This window comes from Schistocerca americana, chromosome 7 (genome assembly GCF_021461395.2).
Source record: "Schistocerca americana isolate TAMUIC-IGC-003095 chromosome 7, iqSchAmer2.1, whole genome shotgun sequence".
Classification (NCBI taxonomy): domain Eukaryota; kingdom Metazoa; phylum Arthropoda; class Insecta; order Orthoptera; family Acrididae; genus Schistocerca; species Schistocerca americana.
Window position 1 is genome coordinate 471,029,827 of NC_060125.1, and position 25,485 is coordinate 471,055,311.

General features: G+C 44.0%; 1 protein-coding gene across 1 annotated transcript in view; it reads left to right on the top strand.

The window, feature by feature from the left end:
- The window catches only part of LOC124621908 (dihydropyrimidinase-like), a 262,444-nt gene that overhangs the window by 118,616 nt on the left and 118,343 nt on the right, over window positions 1-25,485 (top strand). Inside the window, exon 2 of the mRNA XM_047147407.1 lies at window positions 17,846-18,000. Coding sequence (XP_047003363.1) covers window positions 17,857-18,000 — 144 coding nt within the window. The 5' untranslated portion in view covers window positions 17,846-17,856. The remainder of the gene's footprint in view (window positions 1-17,845; window positions 18,001-25,485) is intronic.

A 25,485-nucleotide genomic window follows, 5' to 3' on the forward strand; every position in this document is an offset into this window, starting at 1 on the left:
ACAGAATTTGACTTGATATTCCTCAGGAGGACTGCATAAGGGCCAGAGGTGGACCAACACGTTACTGACTTGCTCAATTTGTGAAGCTCTCTCTCTCTATCTCTATCTCTCTCTCTCTCTCTCCTGAATAAATCATCTAGTTTTCCTGAAACTGTAATCACTTGTTTGTCTCATTTGGATCATTCCTTCGTTGTGCGTCGTTTTTCTTGTCTTGGAATGTGTAAAGTCCATGAAACATTTTAAAAAATCTGCATGGATTAAGCCGGCCGCGGTGGCAGAGCGGTTCTAGGCGCTTCAGTACGGAACCGCGCGACTGCTACGGTCACAAGTTCGAATCCTGCCTCGGGCATGGATGTGTGTGATGTCCTTAGGTTAGTTAGGTTTAAGTAGTTCTGAGTCTAGAGGACTGATGACCTCAGATGTTAAGTCCCATAGTGCTCAGAGCCATTTGAACCATTTTTGCATGGATTAACGACCACGAGTAACATCAGAAGTGATACATTATATGAATGAGAAATTTTCAAAGGTTTTTTTTAAAGCGTTTAGAAATGTTCTATGTGTCCATCATTCATCACACGGCGCATACGTAATCGGTACTTTAATTCTGCCAGTACCCAATCCAGTAAATCAGGAGTGACTGTAAGAGCAGCTGCTGCGATGCCGTGTCCTCGCAAGTCTTCGAGGCAGTATGGTAGGGGTGGAACATTTACGCCATCCTTCATCTACATCTACATCTACATCCATACTCCGCAAGCCACCTGACGGTGTGTGGCGGAGGGTACCTTGAGTACCTCTGTCGGTTCTCCCTTCTATTCCATTCTCGTATTGTTCGTGGAAAGAAGGATTGTCGGTATGCCTCTGTGTGGGCTCTAATCTCTCTGATTTTATCCTCATGGTCTCTTCGCGAGATATACGTAGGAGGGAGCAATATACTGCTTGACTCTTCGGTGAAGGTATGTTCTCGAAACTTTGACAAAAGCCCGTACCGAGCTACTGAGCGTCTCTCCTGCAGAGTCTTCCACTGGAGTTTATCTATCACCTCCGTAGCGCTTTCGCGATTACTAAATGATCCTGTAACGAAGCGCGCTGCTCTCCGTTGGATCTTCTCTATATCTTCTATCAACCCTATTTGGTACGGATCCCACACTGCTGAGCAGTATTCAAGCAGTGGGCGAACTAGCGTACTGTAACCTACTTCCTTTGTTTTCGGATTACAACCCCACGGGTCGTATCGCCTCGTTCAGGTATATAGTTGTAGAAATGTGGAGGGGTCCATCTCGTTGAAAGGTGAGATTCCTGCTATCATTTTCAGATTGTCACAAGAGCCAAAGCAGTAGCACGTCGAGATAGGTAATACTACTGACAGTTCTCTCCATGAAGAAGAAAAATGGCTCTGAGCACTATGGGACTTAACATCTATGGTCATCAGTCCCCTAGAACTTAGAACTACATAAACCTAACTAACCTAAAGACATAACACACATCCATGCCCGAGGCAGGCTTCGAACCTGCGACCGTAGCGGTCACGCGCTTCCAGACTGAAGCGCCTAGAACCGCACGGCCACACTGGCCGGTTCTCCATGAAGAAGAAGGGTCCATAGACCATTATTGTACAGGTCATATAACACGTTAATTTTCGGGGAATCCAAACAAAATTTATGGTTCAAGAGCTCTTTTCAACTCTCACACATCTACGATGTATGTATGCAGACTGAAGCGACAAATGAAAATTTGTACCAATACCGGGATTCGAACACGGGTCTGCGGGTCACTAGGCAGAGGCGCTAACCACTACACTGCCCTGGCATAGTAGGTTTACACATACACATGCACTATTCTAGCACCACTCCCTTCTCAATCCAAATTCCGCCGCGCGGGGTGGCCGTGCAGCTTGAGGCGCCATATAACGGATTGCGCGGCCCCTCCCGCCGGAGGTTCGAGTCCCCCCACGGGCATGGGTTGTGTGTTGTTCTTAGCATAAATCAGTTTAAGTTAGTTTAAATAGTGTATAAGTCTAGGGACGATGACCTCAGCAGTTTCATGCCTTAGGAATTCACACACACACACACACACAATCCAAATTTCCATTCACGCCTCGACCCACTTGGTATTCCTCCTAAATTCGAACAGCATTGACCTCCAACTGTAATGGAATAGCACTTCAGCGTCTAAAGAAATGGTGGATCCTACCTGCAACCAAAGCATAGGCTCTTTAATCAAATGAACTGCACTGAAGAGCCAAAGAAATTGGCACACCTGCCTAATATCGTGTAGGGTCCCTGCGAGTACACAGAACTGACGCAACACGACGTGACAGTGACTCGACTACTGTCTGAAGTAGTGCTGGGGGGAACTGATAGTAAGAGGGGGTGGAGATCTCTTCTGAACAGCACGAAGCAAGGCATCCCAAATAAGCTCAATAATGCTCAAGTCTGGGGAGTTTGGTGACTAGCGGAAGTGTTTAAACTCAGAAGAGTGTTCTTGGAACCACTCTGTAGCAATTATGGACGTGTGGGGTGTCACATTATCCTTTTGGAACTGCCCAGTCCGTCGGAATGCACAATGCACATGAATGGATGCAAGTGATCGGACAGGGCGCTTACATACGTGTCACCTGTCAGAGCCGTATCTAGATCTATCAGGGGTCCCATATCACTCCAATTGCACACACTCCACACCATTACAGAGTCTCCGCCAGCTTGAAAAGTCCACTACTGACATGCAGGGTCCATGGATTCATGAACTTGTCTCCATACCCGTACACACCCATCCGCTCGGTACAATTTGAAACGAGATTCGTCCGACCAGGCAATATGTTTACAGTCATTCACAGTCCAATGTCGGCGTTGACGGGCCCAGGAGAGGCATAAAGCTTTGTGTCGTGCTGTCATCAAGGGTACATGAGTGGTCCTTCGGCTCCGAAATCCCATATCGATGTTTCGTTGAATGGTTCGCACGCTGGCACTTGTTGATGGCCCAGCGATGAAATAAATCTGCAGCAGTTTGCGGAAGGGTTGCACTTCCGTAGCGTTGAACGATTCTTTTCAGTCGTCGTTGGTCCCGTTCTTGCAGGATCTTTTTCCGGCCGCAGAGATGTCGGAGATCTGATGTTTTACCGGATTCCTGATATTCACGGTACGCTCGTGAAATGGTCGTACAGGAAAATTCCCACTTCGTCGCTGCCTCGGAGATGCTGTGTCCCGATGCTCGTCCGCTATAACACCGCTTTCAAACTCACTAAAATCTCATAACCTGCCATTGTGGCAGCAGTAACCGATGTAAATGCGCCAGACATTTGTTGTCTTATACAGGCGTTGCCAACCGCAGCGTCGTATTCTGCCTGTTTGCCTATCTCTGTATTTGAGTACGCATGCCTATAACAGTTTCTTTGGCGCTTCAGTGCGTATTCCTGTACGTGTTTGTTGTGCGCAAGGCCAAATGACACAACAATATCGTTACTGGCCGCAACAAAACAGGCCCAACCACTCACCTGGCGCCTCGCAAGCCCTCGCAGCAGCCTCCAGATGGCGCCCACAAAACCCAGACTTCTTCCTGCTTCCACGTCACTTCTTCCAGTGAGTCCTACATCTGCCGGTAGAGTGAAGACAGCGTGTACTACTTTGCTTTCACACTGTGCTGGTAGTCAAGAGCATCCTTTTACCGAAGGGCACAAAAAATCACGATGGGCCACGGACACACAGATAGTTACGAACCAACAGTCAGATGGTTCAGTGTAGTGCCAGCAACGAGCTTAGACTGTACTCCCAAGACTACATGCCAATGATCAGTCAGTGTTTACAGAGAACTACAGCCAGTAACAGAGTTTCTACAAACGTTACCATCAGTGATAACTGCAGTGTCATAGACTATCAAGAGACAGCAAAGGTATTAGGTATCATTGTATTAGTTTAAAACATCAAGTGCCATACGTTAAACCGTACTACTGTTAAGTATCATTTTATAACATACCCTTAATAAATGTTACCCCCTACTGTTTTGCCACATCTTTGTTATAATGCTGACCTATCAAACAAGTGTTTATTTTCAAGCATATAAATCAGCCATGATAGCAGTGAAATAGTTTTCTGCTACCGTGGATGTTTGTGCTGGATTAATAGTAGCGCTCAAACACTGCCTTGACAACAGTATTCGACAGCTGCGTGTTGATTCCTTGTACCTCCATGTGCGTGTGTTGTGTCAGTTGACCTTTTCTGACGGATGAAAAGTGAGGTTGTCACTGAAAATTAATTTGCTTGCGAAGTCGTCTTTTTCAAGATGGTTCTGCATATTAATGAAGAACTGCAGACCACGTAATTTTTCATTGTGGCTTATAGCTTGCGGGAGTTGCTATTTGTACGGCTTCGCTCTGATTATAAAATGAATATACTATGAACATCAACAAAAGTAAAACGAGGATAATGGAATGTAGTCGAATTAAATCAGGTGCTGCTGAGGGAATTAGATTAGGAAATGAGAAGCTTAATGCCGCGGGGGATTAGCCGAGCGGTCTCAGGCGCTGCAGTCATGGACTGTGCGGCTGGCGCCGGCGGAGGCTCGAGTCCTCCCTCGGGCATAGGTGTGTGTGTTTGTCCTTAGGATAATTTAGGTTAAGCAGTGCGTAAGCTTCGGGACTGATGACCTTAGCTGTTAAGTCCCATAAGATTTCACACACATTTGAACTTTTTTTTTGAGAATCTTAAAGTAGTAAATGAATTTTGCTATTTGGGTAGCAAAATAACTTATGATGGTCGATGTAGAGAGGATATAAAATGTAGACTGGCAATGGCAAGGAAAGCATTTCTGAAGAAGAGAAATTTGTTAACATCGAGTATAGATTTAAATATCAGGAAATCGTTTCTGAAAGTATTTGTGTGGAGTGTAGCCATGTATGAAAGAGAAACATGGACGATAAATAGTTTAGACAAGAAAAGAATAGAAGCTTTCGAAATGTGGTGTTACAGAAGAATGCTGAAGATTAGATGCGTAGATCACATAACTAATGAGGAGGTATTCAATAGAATTGGGGAGTAGAGAAATTTGTGGCACAACTTGACTAGAAGAAGGGATCGATTGGTAGGACATGTTCTAAGGCATCAAGGGATCGCCACTTTAGTATTGGAGGGCAGCGTGGAGGGTAAACATCGTAGAGGGAGACCAAGAGATGAATACACTAAGCAGGTACTGGGAGATGAAGGAGCTTGCACAGGATAGAGAAGCATGGAAAGCTGCATCAAACCAGTCTCTGGACTGAAGACAACAACAACAACACTCTTATTCATTTACAAAGAACTTTCAACACTTTTGGCTGAGTAATGCTCAGTTCTGCAATAGCTCAATAGATACTTTATGGGACTTCGCAACATCATCTCCTTCACATGGTCCACTGTCTATTCCTGAACGTCTTCCATGGCACAAACAACTTTCTTCTTAGAATTTCTTGTTACCCACCAAATTCTGTCGTAAACTGGTGGTGTCTTGTGAAACTTGCAATGGAAACATCTTTACACACTTTTTACCTATTGGCAACGGATAAATCCTAGCATGCAAAATGGTTTTTCTGTCTGATTCGCCTCCACTTCGCAGCTATAGTCGGTGGTACACCTGTCGAAGATTTTCCAAACTAATTTGCTAGCACCACGTTCAAAAGATACTTTGAGAATTAATCTTCCACATATGGTATCATTTGTTGTATTATGTTTATCCATCTACCTATACCGATTTTTGTAAGTGTTTCGTGGACTTTATACTCTTTTTTTTATTTTCTCTCTCCAGACAGATAGGGTCAACATCATGGAGGGTTCGGAACGGAGTACCTCAACTTTAATATTATAGGAAGAACTTAAAACTCAAAGTAATAGTTTAGAGTGATGGTTGACAGATAAAGGGAGAACAGGTGGACACAGAAATGGGAGGAGGAGCTGTGTTCAATATACACGATGACCCAAATGTCCGCTAACATTTGAAAATGCAGTAATTTTAGTGATACGTTCCTATGGGACCAAACTGCTGAGGTCATTCGTCCATAGGCTTACACACTACTTAATCTAACTTACGCTAAGGACAACACACCAATGCCCGAGGGCGGACTCGGACCTCCTACTAGGGGAGCCGCGCGAACCGTGGTAAGACGTCCAAGACCGCGCGGCTATCCAGCGCGGCTACAGTAATTCACGGAATAATGTATGTAAAGAGGTAAAACTTGGCACACATGCTAAAATAACTTGGGGTCTATTGAAACCAAAACGAGTGCAAATATCGGCAAACAGATGGCGCTTTCTTCGAGGAAATGTGGGGTGCTGCTTATCAAACTGTCAGCCTGACGGGAGCGAGGTATGCCAAAATGTTACAGAGTTGTACACAACATTATTCCTCGACTACAGGTATTGTTGATGAATGACGGCCGACATGCCGAGCATTTGTTACTAAGAACATCGTCTTTGACAAAAATCCGTTGTTAATTATTGATTTTGTATCATTTGAAGATTTTGTTGGTCATTTTGTGCACCTGTTTGGTTCGATAAAACCCTATGTCATTTCAAGCATGTGAGTCAATTTTTACCAATCTACATTATTCCATGAGGTATTGAGTTTTTCAAATGTTAACGGTCTTTGGGACCATCCTGTATGTGTCTAACGTGTACACGGACGAAGCCTCAGGGAGAAGGACAGTACAAATATAAAACAAACACTAAATTAAACGCAAAATTGTGAAAACATAATTTACAGTAAACTGACGACGTAGACAATTTGGAAAAGTGCAAAATGGTCCTTAAAGTAGACCTTCAGTTTAGGAAAACAAGTCTAAAATTTGTTTCTGCTTCAGTTGAGACGCTTTTCTCGCTATATCTCACAAACGTTTGAAGATAGCACTGGACTACATCACATTCTTCTTTTCGTTATAACTACTTCGTCGCCGTTTCAATCCAGCGAAAAGCTTACTCACTGGATGGCCTTTTGTCAGCAGAGCTTTGTTACCAGACAGCAGCGTCGTCACACGGGTCTTTGTCGTTGATGGCACGGGCAATCATTCCATCGTCCGTCAATAGTTGATAGACAGGGTCTTCAAAACCACATTCGAGCCTATCTTAAATGCTTTCCCGATCGCATTTTCAAATCCCTAAGATTCTTTAACCAACCCAGCTATTTCGGATATAAATTGGCTGTTTGGTAGATCTTCAGGAGCATTCATAGTCATTTGAATGAAGGAATATATTCCACGCTTTGTGCTATATCTCAAACCTAGTTTTCTGCCATTACCGCCGTTCTTCTGTGCTCACTGCCTTATTACCTGTCAAGTAAAGGAAAATTTTCTGATGACATCGCTGTTCATTTTAATGTCCGATATTATGGTATTTCCAACTACGTTCCCGAGCTAAGCTTGACTGGCTAGCACCTCTCTTCAACAATCTGTTGGAGCAGTCTGCGTTGTATCAGATGGTTGAACATAAATATGTGTTCGTAACTATCTTTCTTAGGGTGATTTCAAAACTGTTCTTACTTTTCTCCAATCATGTGCAGATTTTTCATATAGGAATGAAATTTATTTTATTTTTCGTTGTAGGAATTATTTTATTTTTCGTTGTAGGAATTTCATTAGGTCAGAAAAACAGGTATACGAACATGTCTATTTTTTATGTGAGTCAACATCTTGCCAAAGCAGACATTGGAGCGCCAAGTTTGGTCATATCGGAGACATTTTGTGCCTAAGACTAAAAATATCTTGCATCTAAGCCATAAAAAATATTGTTTCCAACACTACATATCAAACTGGTTGTGACGAAGGAGTTTGTAACGGCTGTTCGTGCTGTAAGTACCATTCTTTGAAATTTCCCTTCATCAGTTAAGACCCACTGAAGAGCTGGAATTTTTGTTGGTCCTCAAGTTCACAAACTGATGAAAGATCGCAAATTTGAGAATACAAAGAATGTTAGAGAAAAAGGTGTGATGATTGATTATAGTTCTGTCACTGAATACTTTCTAGGGAATAACATCCAGATTGCAAGAATTAGACCAAAATTATGTTGGAAAATCACGAGAAACTGGGTTGAGTGCAAAAGCCCACGAGCGCATATTCAGGCGATCTGCCATATACAATTAGCATCAGTTGTTCTCACAGCGCAGATGATAGCGCACGAGACAGCCAAAACTTTGGCTCAGGTTCGATCCTTACTATCGTCCCATGTCCAGTTTTCTATCGCTGACTTGTTAGGTTTTAGCAAACCAAACGAAGAACATATTTGGCGACACCATCTCTGGCGGGCTTCTTGAATTTGTGCGCGCAATGGTCTGATCGGCTAACTTCAATCCCAATTAACTCCGAAATGGTGCAACGTATCGAATTTTTTGCTTAACAATTGTTTCTCAGCCCAACCTGCCATGCAGCACCCTTACAAGCTCTTTAGATTGTTTCTGACCACCGCGCTACTGATCACTTCCCTGGAAATCTAGGACATCATGTGAAGAGCAAGGAGAATGCTTCCACCAGAACATTAAAGATAAGGAGAAAAGGTAGCAAGGCAGGCAGAAATGAAAGTATGATGGTCTATTGTTGTTGGATGTTGAAGAGTAAAGATGAAAATTCAACGAAGAAATCAGAAAAGAAGAAGACTGAAAATTAAATGTTGCTAAGAGAACTGTTTGTAGTATTTTTAATATAAAGTACCTTAAAATGTTTAATTGAAATTTTATTTCAATAGTTGTGCCTCAGTTACTAAAACGTTCAAAATATGAGATCTTCTCCTGACGTTGTAGAACAAAATGAAAGTAAATGTCAGAATCACCGTACAAATCTATATTACCAAGTGACTAACCCGGTTCACAGTACCAGCAAAGTTTTCTATCTAACGGCTTCCAAGGGAAACAAAAATTTGATTTTCAGTATTTCGCGTGATTATTGAAATAATTAAAAATTTTAAAATGCCGTCATAATCTACGCGTTAAAGGGTGTAAGCTTTCTTTGAAAGTTCAGCACAGGAAGACAAATATTACAGATAGAAACAATGTATATATCGTGGGACAGCGTAACTGACTACGCGCAAATTACACCGCCTACAATTCATCCATTAATTTAAGAGTCATAGCATTTGGTGTCTTCTATCAAAATGTAATTATAATTTCAAATAAAAAGTCTTTCTCCTGTCACCCCTTCCCCTCCCGACATACACAAAATAATTAAAAGAAAAAAAATTAACGCCTCATGGAATTTTTTGAAGAACATCATACTTTCCATTGACTGTATAAATATTTATTTCACTACCATAATTTTGGCCTTAAGGCCATTATCAACTAATAATTTCGTTTCAGAACACGTCAAACTTTAAAATCTACCTGCATGTACCCATGTCAACGTCCAAACTGTGTCTTTTCATTGTAAGAATACAGCAAGACTAAACGTGCGCGAAGCTCCGTACATAATCAAATGATGTAAAGTGCATGAACTGTTGTTATCTATATTAACATCCTTAACAGAAATCACAATAAACCAAGTGTTCTTACATGTGTACTACAGTTTGAATACTGCACATCGGTATGAAGTCCTTACCAGATTTTTATGACAGGAAATAGAGAAGATCCAAACAAGAACTTCACTTTTTGTCCCAGGTCCGTTCAATAACCGTGATAGCGTCAGAGAAATGTCATCAAAATTCAATGGGTGACGCCAAAGAGAGTTGTGCGTCACCATGTGGTTTACATTTAAAATTCTCCAGCATATTGCTTCCTACGACGTATATCTCATGAAATGACCCTTAGAGTAAAATGAGGTATAGTCGAGCTCACAAGAAGGCGTACCAACGAGTGTTCTTTTCGCACACAATTCGCAACTCGATCTGGTAAGGGGGGAAATGATAGTGGTACACAAAGTAACCTCTTCCACCTCACACCATTAGGTAACTTCAGAGTAGTAGAGAGATCTGTTGAAATGACAACTTTTCAGAGCATTCACACAAGGTTGGCGCCGGTGGCGACACCTACTACGTGCTGACATGAGGGAAGTTTCCAACCGATTTCTCGTACACAAACAGCAATTGACCGGCGTTGCCTGGTGAAACGTTGTTGTGATGCCTCGTGGAAGGAAGAGAAATGCGTACCATCATGTTTCCGACTTTGATAAAGGTCTTTGAGTTTTCAGACATATATTGCCAGAAAATACGATCCAGTCGCATCAATGTGACCACCACCTTTGTTAGACGTCAACGTGCAACAACCACTCTCAGGCAGTAGGTGTCTGATCTCGCAGTGGAGGGTATATACACTACTGGCCATTAATATTGCTACACCACGAAGATGACGTGCTACAGACGCGAAATTTAACCGACAGGAATAAGATGGTGTGATATGCAAATGATTAGCTTTTCAGAGCATTCACACAAGGTTGGCGCCGGTGGCGACACCTACTACGTGCTGACATGAGGAAAGTTTCCAACCGATTTCTCGTACACAAACAGCAATTGACCGGCGTTGCCTGGTGAAACGTTGTTGTGATGCCTCGTGTAAGGAAGAGAAATGCGTACCATCATGTTTCCGACTTTGATAAAGGTCTGATTGTAACCTATCGCGATTGCCGTTTATCGTATCGCGACATTGCTGCTCGCGTTGGTCGAGATCCAATGACTGTTAACAGAATGTGGAATCGGTGGGTTCAGGAGAGTAATACGGAACGCCGTGCTGGATCCCAACGGCCTCGTATCACTAGCAGTCGAGATGACAGGCATCTTATCCGCATGGCTGTAACGGATCGTGCAGCCACGTCTCGACCACTGAGTCAACAAACGGGGACGTTTGCAGGACAACAACCATCTGCACGAACAGTTCGACGACGTTTGCAACAGCATGGACTATCAGCTCAGAGACCATAGCTGCGGTTACCCTTGACGCTGCATCACATAAGGAGCGTCTCAGATGGTGTACTCAACGACCAACCTGGGTGCACAAATGGCGAAACGCCACTTTTTCTGATGAATCCAGGTTCCGTGATGGTCGCATCCGTGTTTGGCGACATCGCGGTGAACGTACATTGGAAGCGTGTATTCGTCATCGCCATATTGGCGTATCACTCGGCGTGGTGGTATGGGGTGCCATTGGTTAGACGTCTCGGTCACCTCTTGTTCGAATTGACGGCACTTTGAACAGTGAACGTTACATTTCAGATGTGTTACGACCTGTGGCTCTACCCTTCATTCGATCCCTGCGAAACCCTACATTTCAGCAGGCTAATAGACGACCGCGTGTTGCAGGTCCTGTACGGGCCTTTCTGGATACAGAAAATGTTCGACTGCTACCCTGGCCAGCACATTCTCCAGATCTCTCACCAACTGAAAACGTCTGGTCAATGGTGGCCGAGCAACTGGCTCGTCACAATACGCCAGTCACTACTCTTGATGGACGGTGGTATCGTGTTGAAGCTGCATGGGCAGCTGTATCTATTTACGCCATCCAAGCTGTTTGACTCAATGCCCAGGCGTATCAAGGCCGTTATTACGGCCAGAGATGGTTGTTCTGGGTACTGATTTCTCAGGATCTGTACACCCAAATTGCGTGAAAAAGTAATCACATGTCAGTTCTAGTATAATATATTTGTCCAATGAATACGCATTTATCATCTACATTTCTTCTTGGTGTAGCGATTTTAATGGCCAGTAGTGTATAAAACACGGAAGGAGGACGCGGAAAACAGTGCAGTCGTTGTCGTAACGCAGACACGGATCGATTTATCTGACGTTCAAATGGGCATGATCAATGGCTTTCGGGTCAAGGATGGAAGATTTTCCGAAACAGCTAAGTTTGTAAACTGTTCGTGTGACGCCATGGTTGCCGCGGAGATGCGTTCGGGCGAATAGACGTGCAATTGTTGAGCAACTGACTGCCCAGTTTATCCAAGGGGCTACCAACAATGTCTCATCAATGGCCGTTCATCGAACGTTGCTGCGTATGGGATTCTGCAGCAAGCTCCTGGTTGACGCGCCCATGCTGACTGCTATCCATTGGCGACGAAATCTGGAATTTGCCCGACAGTACGGCATCTCGATGTCCCCTGAGTGGCGACAGGTGACCTTTCCAGATGGCGGACAGCGGTTGGCGTTTACGGCATGGAACGTCAGAAAATAAAAACCATGCAACCAGGAGGAAGCGTTATGGTCATGCGAATGTTTTCGCGGCATTCTCTGGGTGATCTCATCATTCTGGAAGCACAGTGGATCAACACAAATATGCATCTATCCTTAGGGGACCATGTCCACCCCTACGTCCAGCTGATATTTCCTCGGCACGATGGCATCTGCCAGCAGGATAATACAACGTATCACACAGATAGCAGTATACGTGCGTTGTTCGAAGAGCGGCAGTATGAGTTTAGCGTACTCCCCTCTCCACCAGACCCCCCCAGATTTAAACCCAATAGCCGGCCAGGGTGGCCGAGTGGTTCTAGGCGCTACAGTCTGGAACCGTGCGACCGCTCCGGTCACAGGTTCGAATCCTGCCTCGGGCATGGACGTGTGTGATGTCCTTAGGTCAGTTAGGTTTAAGTAGTTCTAAGGTCTAGGGGACTGGTGACCTTAGAAGTTAAGTCCCATAGTGCTCAGAGCCATTGGAACCATTAGCCATTTAAACCCAATACAGAATCTGTGGGACCACCTCGATCGGCCTGTTCGCACCATGGATTCTCAGCCGAGAAACCTAGAGCAGTTGCCCTGCGGCCCTGGAATCGAAATGGCTCCACATCCCTGTCGGTACCTTCCAGTACCTCAATGAATCTCTTCCGGTAGGTCTCGCAGCGGTCCACGTTGCGAAAGATGCTTACTCAGCCTTTGACAGGCGGTCAGATTAATGTGATATACAGTTGTCAGCGTTGCCGAATGCTAAGATGGATGTCTTGGATGCGACTCATTACGCCTACCTCAGATTTTTCTGTGATGGAAATATATGGGACGGAGTCCACCCACCGTCGTGACGTCCATTGAAAACGTGTTTGAATAAATAAACAAGAAATAGACACGCAAGCTGCTGAAGTAGCACCAAGTCAAAAGTCTTGCAGGATACAAGGAGCCACACGACAGTAATTTAGCTGAATTTCTCTGCTACTTGAACATCTTCAGTCGAGTACCAACTGGACGCTTCCAAGATTAGACGACTATCCCAACCTCAGTCCAGCAGAATAGGAGCTCTTCTAAAGACTTCAACGCCGACGTGTCGTCAAACAAACCAAAATCATAGCGTACCTCGTAGAAATGCCGACCAAAGCGTTCGATTTGATTGGATTTCAGTTCAGACTGATGGAAAACAGTGGCGGCGGCTGCGTTGGCCGCGACTGATGAGAATCTGGCACAGCGAACACCAACACACAAACAGCGCGCCTCTGCCTTTGTGGAGCTGCCGCTCTCCTCCGCAGCAAATAAACACGGCGGGCCAAGTCTGCAGGAGCCCGGCGACAGAACAGCGCTGCAGAGCAGTATTTTTACCTCTAATGGGCCACAACATGCTCGAATGGACCGAACAAGAGCGTACCCTGCGAAAAGCATGGGATGACAGCTGCTTCCCCAACCCACCCACACATGTATGCACTGAGTTTCTTTAAGTATCAGTGATATACCTTGATTGGATATTTTCAATATACACATAGTATGAGATTTTCGGGGCAATCAGACACCCCCTGGTTTCAAGATGTTTGAGACACGCTAAATACCCTCAGACTTCAAGATTAGTAGCCGGCCGCGGTGGTCTCGCGGTTCTAGGCGCGCAGTCCGGAACCGCGCGACTGCTACGGTCGCAGGTTCGAATCCTGCCTCGGGCATGGATGTGTGTGATGTCCTTAGGTTAGTTAGGTTTAAGTAGTTCTAAGTTCTAGGGGACTGATAACCACAGCTGTTAAGTCCCATAGTGTTCAGAGCCATTTGAACGATTTTTTTTTTTCAAGATTAGTGTAATAATTTATTTTCCATACTAGACAGTTGATGACAGGTGTGGATACTACGGAACCATCAGTTCAATGAACTGGTTTCAACACTTATGTACAGAAGAATGGAAAAACTAGAAGAAACCGCCATTAACATCAATTTGGGTTCTGGAGAAATGTAGGAACAGTCTAGGCAACACCGACCCTAAGACTGATCGCACAAAATAGGTAAAGAAAGGCAGATCTACGTTCACAGTATTTGCATATTTAGGAAAAGCTTTTGACAGTGTTAACCGGGTTAACCGGAATACACACTTTGAAATTCTGTTTAGTACTTGTACAAAAAGTAGACTGCAATTATAAGAACCATAGGACATGAAAGTGAAGCAGTAGTTCAGTGCTGAGTCAGGCAACCCTGAGGCCATCTAATGTGTACATAGAACAAGGTGTAAGGGAAACCAAGGAGAAACATGACAAGAGAATTAAAGTTCCGGAAGGGAAACAAAAATTTCGAAGCTTGCCGATGACATTGGAATTCTATCAGAGACGGCAAATGACTCGGAAGATCAGTTGAACGCAGTCGATAATGTCTTTGAAAGTGGTTATTAGGTACACGCCAACAAAATTGAAACAATAGTAATGGAATTTAGTCGAATTAAATCAGGTCATGCTGAGGGTACTACACTCCTGGAAATTGAAATAAAAACACCGTGAATTCATTGTCCCAGGAAGGGGAAACTTTATTGACACATTCCTGGGGTCAGATACATCACATGATCACACTGACAGAACCACAGGCACATAGACACAGGCAACAGAGCATGCACAATGTCGGCACTAGTACAGTGTATATCCACCTTTCGCAGCAATGCAGGCTGCTATTCTCCCATGGAGACGATCGTAGAGATGCTGGATGTAGTCCTGTGGAACGACTTGCCATGCCATTTCCACCTGGCGCCTCAGTTGGACCAGCGTTCGTGCTGGACGTGCAGACCGCGTGAGACGACGCTTCATCGAGTCCCAAACATGCTCAATGGGCGACAGATCCGGAGATCTTGCTGGCCAGGGTAGTTGACATACACCTTCTAGAGCACGTTGGGTGGCACGGGATACATGCGGACGTGCATTGTCCTGTTGGAACAGCAAGTTCCCTTGCCGGTCTAGGAATGGTAGAACGATGGGTTCGATGACGGTTTGGATGTACCGTGCACTATTCAGTGTCCCCTCGACGATCACCAGTGGTGTACGGCCAGTGTAGGAGATCGCTCCCCACACCATGATGCCGGGTGTTGGCCCTGTGTGCCTCGGTCGTATGCAGTCCTGATTGTGGCGCTCACCTGCACGGCGCCAAACACGCATACGGCCATCATTGGCACCAAGGCAGAAGCGACTCTCATCGCTGAAGACGACACGTCTCCATTCGTCCCTCCATGCACGCCTGTCGCGACACCACTGGAGGCGGGCTGCACGATGTTGGGACGTGAGCGGAAGACGGCCTAACGGTGTGCGGGACCATAGCCCAGCTTCATGGAGACGGTTGCGAATGGTCCTCGCCGATACCCCAGGAGCAACAGTGTCCCTAATTTGCTGGGAAGTGGCGGTGCGGTCCCCTACGGCACTGCGTAGGATCCTACGGTCTTGGCGTGCATCCGTGCGTCGCTGCGGTCCGGTCCCAGGTCGACGGGCACGTGCACCTTCCGCCGACCACTGGCGACAACATCGATGTACTGTGGAGACCTCACGCCCCACGTGTTGAGCAATTCGGCGGTACGTCCACCCGGCCTCCCGCATGCCCACTATACGCCCTCGCTCAAAGTCCGTCAACTGCACATACGGTTCACGTCCACGCTGTCGCGGCATGCTACCAGTGTTAAAGACTGCGATGGAGCTCCGTATGCCACGGCAAACTGGCTGACACTGACGGCGGCGGTGCACAAATGCTGCGCAGCTAGCGCCATTCGACGGCCAACACCGCGGTTCCTGGTGTGTCCGCTGTGCCGTGCGTGTGATCATTGCTTGTACAGCCCTCTCGCAGTGTCCGGAGCAAGTATGGTGGGTCTGACACACCGGTGTCAATGTGTTCTTTTTTCCATTTCCAGGAGTGTAGATTATGAAATCTGACCCTACAATTAATACGTGAGTTTTGTTTGGTGCGTGAAGAAGTTGGGCAAGGGAATACCTGGAGTGCAATCCATATCAATGGCGTCGGTTCTCTAGGCCGAAGAGTGTAACATTTGTCTGAAGCCTGCAGATTGTAAAAGAGTGTGGAGGTGGCACCATCAACGGCACTTCAATGCATGTTTCAGGCATGCAGTGACACAGGTTCAGCACGGAGATGTGTCGGTCACATTTTGGGCCGGTATCATGATGTAGCGATGTTGAAAGCTTTTCTCTCGCTATAGAGGGTAATTTGAGGCCAGTTTAAAACTGAGACGAGATCCTCCAACCCATTCTCCATCCCTACAATCAATATTTCGTTGATGGACTCGTCTTTTTGAGAAAATAATGCATGGACACACCTTGTCCACCTCGTGAACATGTTTCTTCAAAAAATGTTCAAATGTGTGTGAAATCTTATGGGACTTAACTGCTAAGGTCATCAGTCCCTAATCTTACACACTACTTAACCTAAATTATCCTAAGGACAAACATACACACCCATGCCCGAGGGAGGGCTCGAACCTCCGCCGGGACTAGCCTCACAGTCCATGACTGCAGCGCCTCAAACATATTTCTTCAGGAGACAGGAATCAACATTATATACGCCCTGGGAGACCCGTCATCTGCTTATGGCTACATACAGGCCCGATCAATATATTTTTACTTCTACTTTAGATACGGCCCGGGAGACCTGTCATCTGCTTATGGCTACATACAGACCCGATCAATGTATTTTTACTTCCCCATAAATTATTTATTAGTTATGGCCTTTGTATTGCCTTCAGTGCCGCGATTTTACACCATCTACTCTTTCATCGTCCATTTACACTTTTGCGGACGTCAGTGGCTCCAGTTATACTACCTCTTGACTAAGGGACTGATGACCTCGCAGTTTAGTGCCTTAACCCCAAACCAGCCAACTAACCAAGCAATCAGGCAATTGAAATGGCCTGCTGTATCTGCTCACTGAACGAGATTGGATCTGCATGGGACCAGTTGGAAATGGAACAGGCTTTAGCAGCAATATGTTACCCGCCTTGCGGACAGCTTGCCAAGGAACATCCAAGGATGTTACTATGCAAAGGGTGAACCAAATCGGTATTTATTGCTGCATAGCTGTAGATTCTGTTTCCATAAATGTGCAAAGATGTTGAATTTCGAACAGACTGCCTTTTTTATTTTTTTGGCTATTGCTTTGTTTTTATTTCACAGGAAAGAATTTTTTTGTTTAGTTTGATAAGTCTTGTTTTTTTAATTTCTGTTCTCCGCATAAATCTAAGCCCACACTTAGCATTCTTTGTGAGTGGTTTATACAGAGTTTAGGGAAATAAGTGCAGATATTGTGATCGTTGGTCACTTAATATGTACCCACTTCACTGTGTTGGTGCTTCTTCTGATTCTAACCGTCTTCCCGCAAACACCCCATATAATTTAATAACTGATGTTCCCTGCACAGTCCTAATTGCATAACTGAGTGGATTATGCCTCTCAGAATAGACTAACCCTTTGTCGTCCACACTTTATGACTTGACCTGCTGCCCAAGGGCAATAACCATTAATGGCTTGCTATTGCGACATGTACTCGGATGTACTAACTAACCTAAAAACATGCTATTCTTAATAGCTATAGTTATCAGACTGCAAATAAAGTAAATAATGATGTAATGTTATTGAGTACAGTGTCGTCCGTCACCAATAAAAATATCTGCACTTGGACGCATAACACCCTCTATGTAAGTGAACACTGAACTGATAAACAACCATTAACAGTTCTTTGTTCGTGTTTGCGTGTTTCAGAGTGAGTAAATATGGCTGGCTGGATTCCCGGACTAGGAGAGAACAGACCACAACCCAGGAAGCTCGACATGTCTTTCTTCGGTTACGTTCCAGACGACGGCTCCGTCGACATTTTCACCAAAACAGGGCAGAAGTCGCCATCGAGACCCGAACAGGTAACCATCGCCACTTCCACACACACGAAAAGGCGCATGTTTATAAATACAGTAGTTCAGTTTCTGGTTACAGTAATGTTGGTATGTCGTTAGCACAGTGTCCATGAAAAGTTCTCACGAACTCATAAGGCTGAAAGCGTTATTTAAAAAAATTCTGGCAAATAGTATGTAGTAAATTAATGGACTGTGTAGTAAATTAATGAGCTAAAGCCAAAATACCGGTTCAACGCCGTCGAAAAATCTGTTCCAACGTCTGATGTGTGCGTGTCAGAAAGTATATATGGTCTTACAGTCTCCTTCAGATCACTTTGCATCCACTGACACTGCGAAGAAGTGCTGCAATTACCAATTCATCACTCGGTCCGTCTGCGCGTCGTGTAACCGGAATCTACCCATGACCATCTCCCCAACCTTATAAGTCACTATTGTGTAAAATTCAGTCTAAATTTCACTTTTAATACTGTCATTTTTTAAGCACCCTGCAAGGAGCACATACTTCCTATTTCCTCGAAGGTGATATGTGATTCACTCCTCCTAAATTTTTTGAATGTGAAGAATCAACAAACGCCATCCTAATTAGCAATCTTCGTTAAATTGTAGATCCACTCATGGCCAGCTGAATGGATAACGGTAAATTAGATCTGTGGCACAGACACAAACATCAAACATAAAACAAATCATCTAGCTGGTGACTGCTTTACGTGTGCTTTAGAAATTGTTCCAAAATTCATTGCTATCTGATTGTACAATTAGTGGGGTCCCTCCGTTATTTCGCAGTTTTTTGCTCTTGAAAGGAAAGTTAGTAAATTCCTAGTCCAGTCCAGTTGCTCCGTATCGATACTGTATCATTTATATCAAGACATCTGAAATGAATTGATTCACCGCTGTAGTGTCAGCTCTTTAAATTTTGTTAGATTATATTAATTATTCATTCCATAGAGCCACAAAAGAGGGGATCCTTCTGAGTGTGAAACATGTCAGCTAAACACATTACAAAAATGTAATTCGAAAAATTTGAGTTTCATTAATTTTAATGATCCTCAGTCAATAAACAGTAAAATTATGTACATGAATTAAAATTAAACTTCTAATATTTACAGGTTTAATACTTACATCTGCTTTCATTAAATCCATCATTCACACAGTAGCTAGTTACTAGACTATTACAACCAAATATCGTCAAAAATCAAAGTAAGTTATTCATCTCAATGATCCTCAGTTAAGAAGAGTCAAATTATGTACAAGATTTAAAATTAAACTTCCATTATTTACAGACTTAAGACTTACATCTGCTTTCCATACAACCATTCACACAGTAGGTAGTTACTTGGCTGTTACAACCAAGTATTGTAAAAAATTAAAGTATAATAAAGTTTCATTAAAATGGTCTACCGCACTTGTTGAAAAATTCCTGGATGGAATAGAAGGAGTTAACCACCAAAAATTCTTTTAAATTATGTTTAAATTGTGCCTTGTCTGAAACTAAACTATTAATGGTCGCTGGTAACTTATTGAAAATATGTGTTGCTGAATACTGGACTCCCTTCTGGGCAAGAGTAAGTGATTTTAAATCTTTATGCATATTGTTCTTATTCGTAGTATTGATACTGTGTACTAAGTAGTTAGTTGGAAAAAGAGATGTACTATTTACAACAAACTTCATTAAGGAATAAATATACTGAGAAGCTGTGGTTAGTATGCCCAATTCTTTGTATTGGCTTAGACATGATGTTATGGATTTACACTACACATTACTCTTATTATACGCTTCTGTACTCTAAAAAAATTTTCTCGGTTTGTGGTTACCACAAAATATGATACCATGTGACATAATGGAGTGAAAATAAACAAAATGTGCAATTTTTTTGTATTTTTATCTCCTATGTCGACAGGAAGTGCAAAATGGCTAAGCAGGGATGGCTAGAGGACAAATGTAAGGATGTAGAGGCTTATCTCACTAGCGGTAAGATAGATACTGCCTACAGGAAAATTAAAGAGACCTTTGGAGATAAGAGAACCACTTGTATGAACATCAAGAGTTCAGATGGAAACCCAGTTCTAAGCAAAGAAGGGAACGCAGAAAGGTGGAAGGAGTATATAGAGCGTCTATACAAGGGCGATGTACTTGAGGACAATATTATGGAAATGAAAGAGGATGTAGATGAAGATGAAACGGGAGATACGATACTGCGTGAAGAGTTTGACAGAGCACTGAAAGACCTGAGTCGAAACAAGGCCCCGGGAGTAGACAACATTCCATTAGAACTACTGACAACCTTGGGAGAGCCAGTCCTGACAAAACGCTACCATCTGGTGAGCAAGATGTATGAAACAGGCGAAATACCCTCAGACTTCAAGAAGAATATAATAATACCAATCCCAAAGAAAGCAGGTGTTGACAGATGTGAAAATTGCCGAACAATCAGTTTAATAAGCCACAGCTGCAAAATACTAACACGAATTCTTTACAGACGAATGGAAAAACTAATAGAAGCCGACCTCGGGGAAGATCAGTTTCGATTCCGTAGAAATACTGGAACACGTGAGGCAATACTGACCTTACGACTTATCTTAGAAGAAAGATTAAGGAAAGGCAAACCTACGTTTCTAGCATTTGTAGACTTAGAGAAAGCTTTTGACAATGTTGATTGGAATACTCTCTTTCAAATTCTAAAGGTGGCAGGGGTAAAATACAGAGAGCGAAAGGCTATTTACAATTTGTACAGAAACCAGATGGCCGTTATAAGAGTCGAGGGACATGAAAGGGAAGCAGTGGTCGGGAAGGGAGTAAGACAGGGTTGTAGCCTGTCCCCGGTGTTATTCAATCTGTATATTGAGCAAGCAGTAAAGGAAACAAAAGAAAATTTCGGAGTAGGTATTAAAATCCATGGAGAAGAAATAAAAACTTTGAGGTTCACCGATGACATTGTAATTCTGTCAGAGACAGCAAAGGACTTAGAAGAGCAGTTGAACGGAATGGACAGTGTCTTGAAGGGAGGATATAAGATGAACATCAACAAAAGCAAAACGAGGCTAATGGAATGTAGTCGAATTAAGTCTGGTGATGTTGAGGGTATTAGATTAGGAAATGAGACACTTAAAATAGTAAAGGAGTTTTGCTATTTGGGGAGTAAAATAACTGATGATGGTCGAAGTAGAGAGGATATAAAATGTAGACTGGCAATGGCAAGGAAAGCGTTTCTGAAGAAGAGAAATTTGTTAACTTCGAGTATAGATTTAACTGTCAGGAAGTCATTTCTGAAAGTATTTGTATGGAGTGTAGCCATGTATGGAAGTGAAACATGGACGATAAATAGTTTGGACAAGAAGAGAATAGAAGCTTTCGAAATGTGGTGCTACAGAAGAATGCTGAAGATTAGATGGGTAGATCACATAACTAATGAGGAAGTATTGAATAGGATTGGGGAGAAGAGAAGCTTGTGGCACAACTTGACCAGTAGAAGGGATCGGTTGGTAGGACATGTTCTGAGGCATCAAGGGATCACCAATTTAGTATTGGAGGGCAGTGTGGAGGGTAAAAATCGTAGGGGGAGACCAAGAGATGAATACACTAAGCAGATTCAGAAGGATGTAGGTTGCAGTAGGTACTGGGAGATGAAGAAGCTTGCACAGGATAGAGTAGCATGGAGAGCTGCATCAAACCAGTCTCAGGACTGAAGACCACAACAACAACAACATGTCTGACATCAAACGCATTGCAAACACAGACTTGTTTAGGCACTTTAGCAGTTCGTTAGTATGTTGCTTCCAACTGAATTTATTATCAAGTTGTAATCCCAAGACTTTTACTCTCTGAACTTCTCCTATTTCCATGTCATCATATTTTATACACACACATTCTAACGCTGCATTTTAATCAGTTGAGGTAAGTCTTAGGACTGTTATTAACACTTGGTGATATCTGATAAATTCCTTTTACACTAGCCACGACATCGCCAACTAAACGCATCCAGACAGATTGATCTAGATGTGAATGCTACATATGAGTTTCAGTGCTCGCCGTTTAACAGTTTTATTCCATTATTGTTCACCGGCTGTTTGATACCGCCGATCTGCCACTTAGAAATTCATATGGAAAAGTACAGAACCATGTTTCTGCAGTGTCATACGAACATTTCAGCCAAGAGCGGTTTGCCTCTGGCTTGCATCTATAACCAATTCTTCAAACTTCACTTGTGTATATCTAGTGTCATACGGATAGAAAATGAAAGATTAATGTTTTGTAGCATGAATAAGATTACAGGCTATCATTCAATAAAGAAAAATTCGTCCATGAAACAGATGTGGTTGTCTAAAAGGAGAGATTCCAGATTAGATTTTAAACATGCTTTGATAACTGTTAGTCATTTTATGTTATTGGGTAAATGATCAAAAATTCTCGTTGACGCATACTGAACTCCTTTCAGAGCTAATGACAGCTTTAGTAATCGGTAGTAAAGGTCATTCTTCTATCATTGTTGTAGTACAGACATAGCCATTGTTCTCAAATTGTGACGGATTATTTATGACGAATTTAATTGACATATATCTCGTGAAGGTGCATTTCAAATGCCCAACTCATTGAAGAGGTACCTCCAAAATAACTGCGTGTAAACAACACATATTGGTTTTGCTGCTCGCTTCTATGCAATCAGTTATTTCTTTCAAAGAGATGAGTGACCGTAGAAAATTAGTCCATAAGGCATTATTGAGTGGAAATATGTAAAATATATTGATTCATTTGTTTCCAAAACAAATAATTGTATGAAGAGCAACAGTAGATTCATTTCATTGTTTGAGAATTCGGTCATATTTTTCTTCCACCTCTAATTTTCGTCAGTATGTATACCAAAGACTTTGGAGCATTCTATGCCGTTTAGTGACTCCTGCTCATGTGCCACAGCATTTGTTGGTACAACTATTTGTTGTACAGAACTGAATACAGAGTTTTATCTAAAAGTGCAGTGTACGTCCATTTTCAGAGAACCAAGAGGTGTGATAGAGGTCGTGGTGACCTCCTATGGGCGTTGATGGAACTGGGTTAGCAGGGTTCAAGAAGCCAGTAATTCACCACCCTGGGGGGGGGGGGGGGGGGGGGGGAGGGGGGGATAGCATGACAACATCATTCTTTACACATTCATTTATTGTTCATCAATTGCAACAGTTGTGATGACACTCGGAGGGGCCAATGTCTCCTGTACATAAACGATAGGCAGCTTGCGGAGAGATACAGCCATAAGGAAGCTGTCTGACGGCAAGCAGGGTCATAAGGCCGTGGGTTGATGACGGCAGCTGACCACGACAGTGGGAGGTGGCCCACAATGCAGACTAGACACTGTCCAACTGTACAAGACGGGACTCGCTGAGGCGCCAGGATCGTGCTGTGGCCTAAACGTGGATGAGATGGCTCACAGCGCCAGCGGTGTCTGCCCACACGAGCTGAGGCACGCATCGAGAAGTTTGCCCGCTCAAGCGAAGGTGGCTTAGCGACTGCACCGCTCTGGCCTGAAGCTGTAGGCCACCAGGTGCCCCACCTGTTGGAGAGCGCTTAGCAGCATTCGTCTGAGGGTGATCAGCAAGGCCGCAGCTGGCAGTGGCAGAATCCAGAGGAGGAGATTCGTTGATCCATGTAGACTCATAGATGTTAGTAGGTCCCACGTCGGAGCTGGTTGCTGGTGGACTGCAATACCTTTGGCTAGAAATGAGGAGTACTTACTATGGACATTCAGTAAGTAATGTAACAGTTTTTTGTGAAAGCAAGCTAGTTTTATCCAGGGTTCCAATAAATCATAGTATTTCCATTGCTTTTGACTACAAAGTCCGCCCCCGGTAGCTGAGTGGTCAGCGCGACAGAATGTCGATCCTAAGGGCCCAGGTTCGATTCCGGGCTGGGTCGGAGATATTCTCCGCTCAGGGACTGGGAGTTATGTTGTCCTCATCATCATCATTTCATCCCCATCGACGCGCAAGTCGCCGAAGTAGAGTCACATCGAAAGACTTGCACCCGGCGAACGGTCTACCCGACGGGAAGCCCTAGCCACCTGACATTTTTATTTGACTACAAAACCCTATTTTTCAGCTTAATCTCCATTCAATACGACTGCCTTTCGTCACCTTATTGGGAGGACTTGTATGCCTGCATGGTCGACGACGGAGACAACGTCATGTTGCATCAATAACCTCTCCATCATCACGTACTACTTCCCATGGAGTGCATCCTTCATTGCACCAAACAAATGGAAGGTACGAGATCCGGGCTGTAGGGTGGATGAGGAAGAACAGTCTAATGAAGTTTTGTGAACACCTCTCGGGTGCACAGGTTTGTGTGAGGCATTGGATTGTCATGGAGAAGGAGAAGTTCGTTTGCATTTTTGTGGCGACGAACGCGCTGAAGTCGGTTCTTCAACTTCCTAGGAGCAGCACAGTACATTTCAGAGTTGATCATTGCACGATGAGGGAGGACATCAAACGGAATAACCTGTTCAGAGTCCCAGAAGACCGTCTCCAGGACTTTACCGGCTGATGATGTGATATTGTAAGGTGGCTATAATTTCCCACCTACAAGCACCCATCCACATACTTTGCCATGATCTACAAACACAATTAGGTATCATTTGATAGGCTGCACATCGTATATATGAATACATAAAGAAGACTGACATTGTCACGTACGCCTTCTAAATTATTGTTAACGCTTATTGCATGAAATGTGACGGAGTGTCTTTATTATGAGAACGGTGTATGATTGCTTATACTAGCAGTGGTTGGAACGCCAGTGGAGATGAAACGGCAGGCGAAACTCAAACCCTGGATGGAAGGCCCACACAGGTATGTTGATCCTGCTTAAACACAGGAAGTAGCTAGACGGACGTCGTGACGCCTGAAAGCGAAGACACAATACAAGGGCGACCGTCCGCTATCGGCCGCTATTGTAGTAGGGCCGGAAGGATAACCGGATAATAGTGCCGAACTTTGCAAATCTTGGGCGGAGGTGAGAGGAACGAAGAAGCGGCACCTCGGGAACCACGCAGGCTGGGTTATTTCCAACGATTTTTGCTCAGATGCGTACCATTGTACGAGCATAGGTATTTCCTCGCAAACATTCCGCGCTGGACGACAAAAGACTGAAATATGGTTGGTAGGCGCTCGTAAGAATCTATAGAGAGGGAGAATGTTCCGTGGTTTCGGGAATTATGATTCGTTTCGGAATTACGATGGTGGGGAGCTGACCCTTGCTGGGAGGCCAGCGGTGGAGAGACGAGGTCTTCCGTTGTGAGCGCCCGTTTGTGACGGTCGCTCGATATAAGCTTTGTTGGTACAGACGGACTTGCTGTCTTTGCTCTCAGGGGAGTTTATAGCTAGAACAGTTAGCCTGTGTACTGTTGCAAACCTATACGATTCTGGACTTCACCTCTGGGTTGGAAGTCGTCGTTGAGTACGCAGCGTTCAGTAGTTGAGAGCACTTCCTCTGCCTATACTTACGTT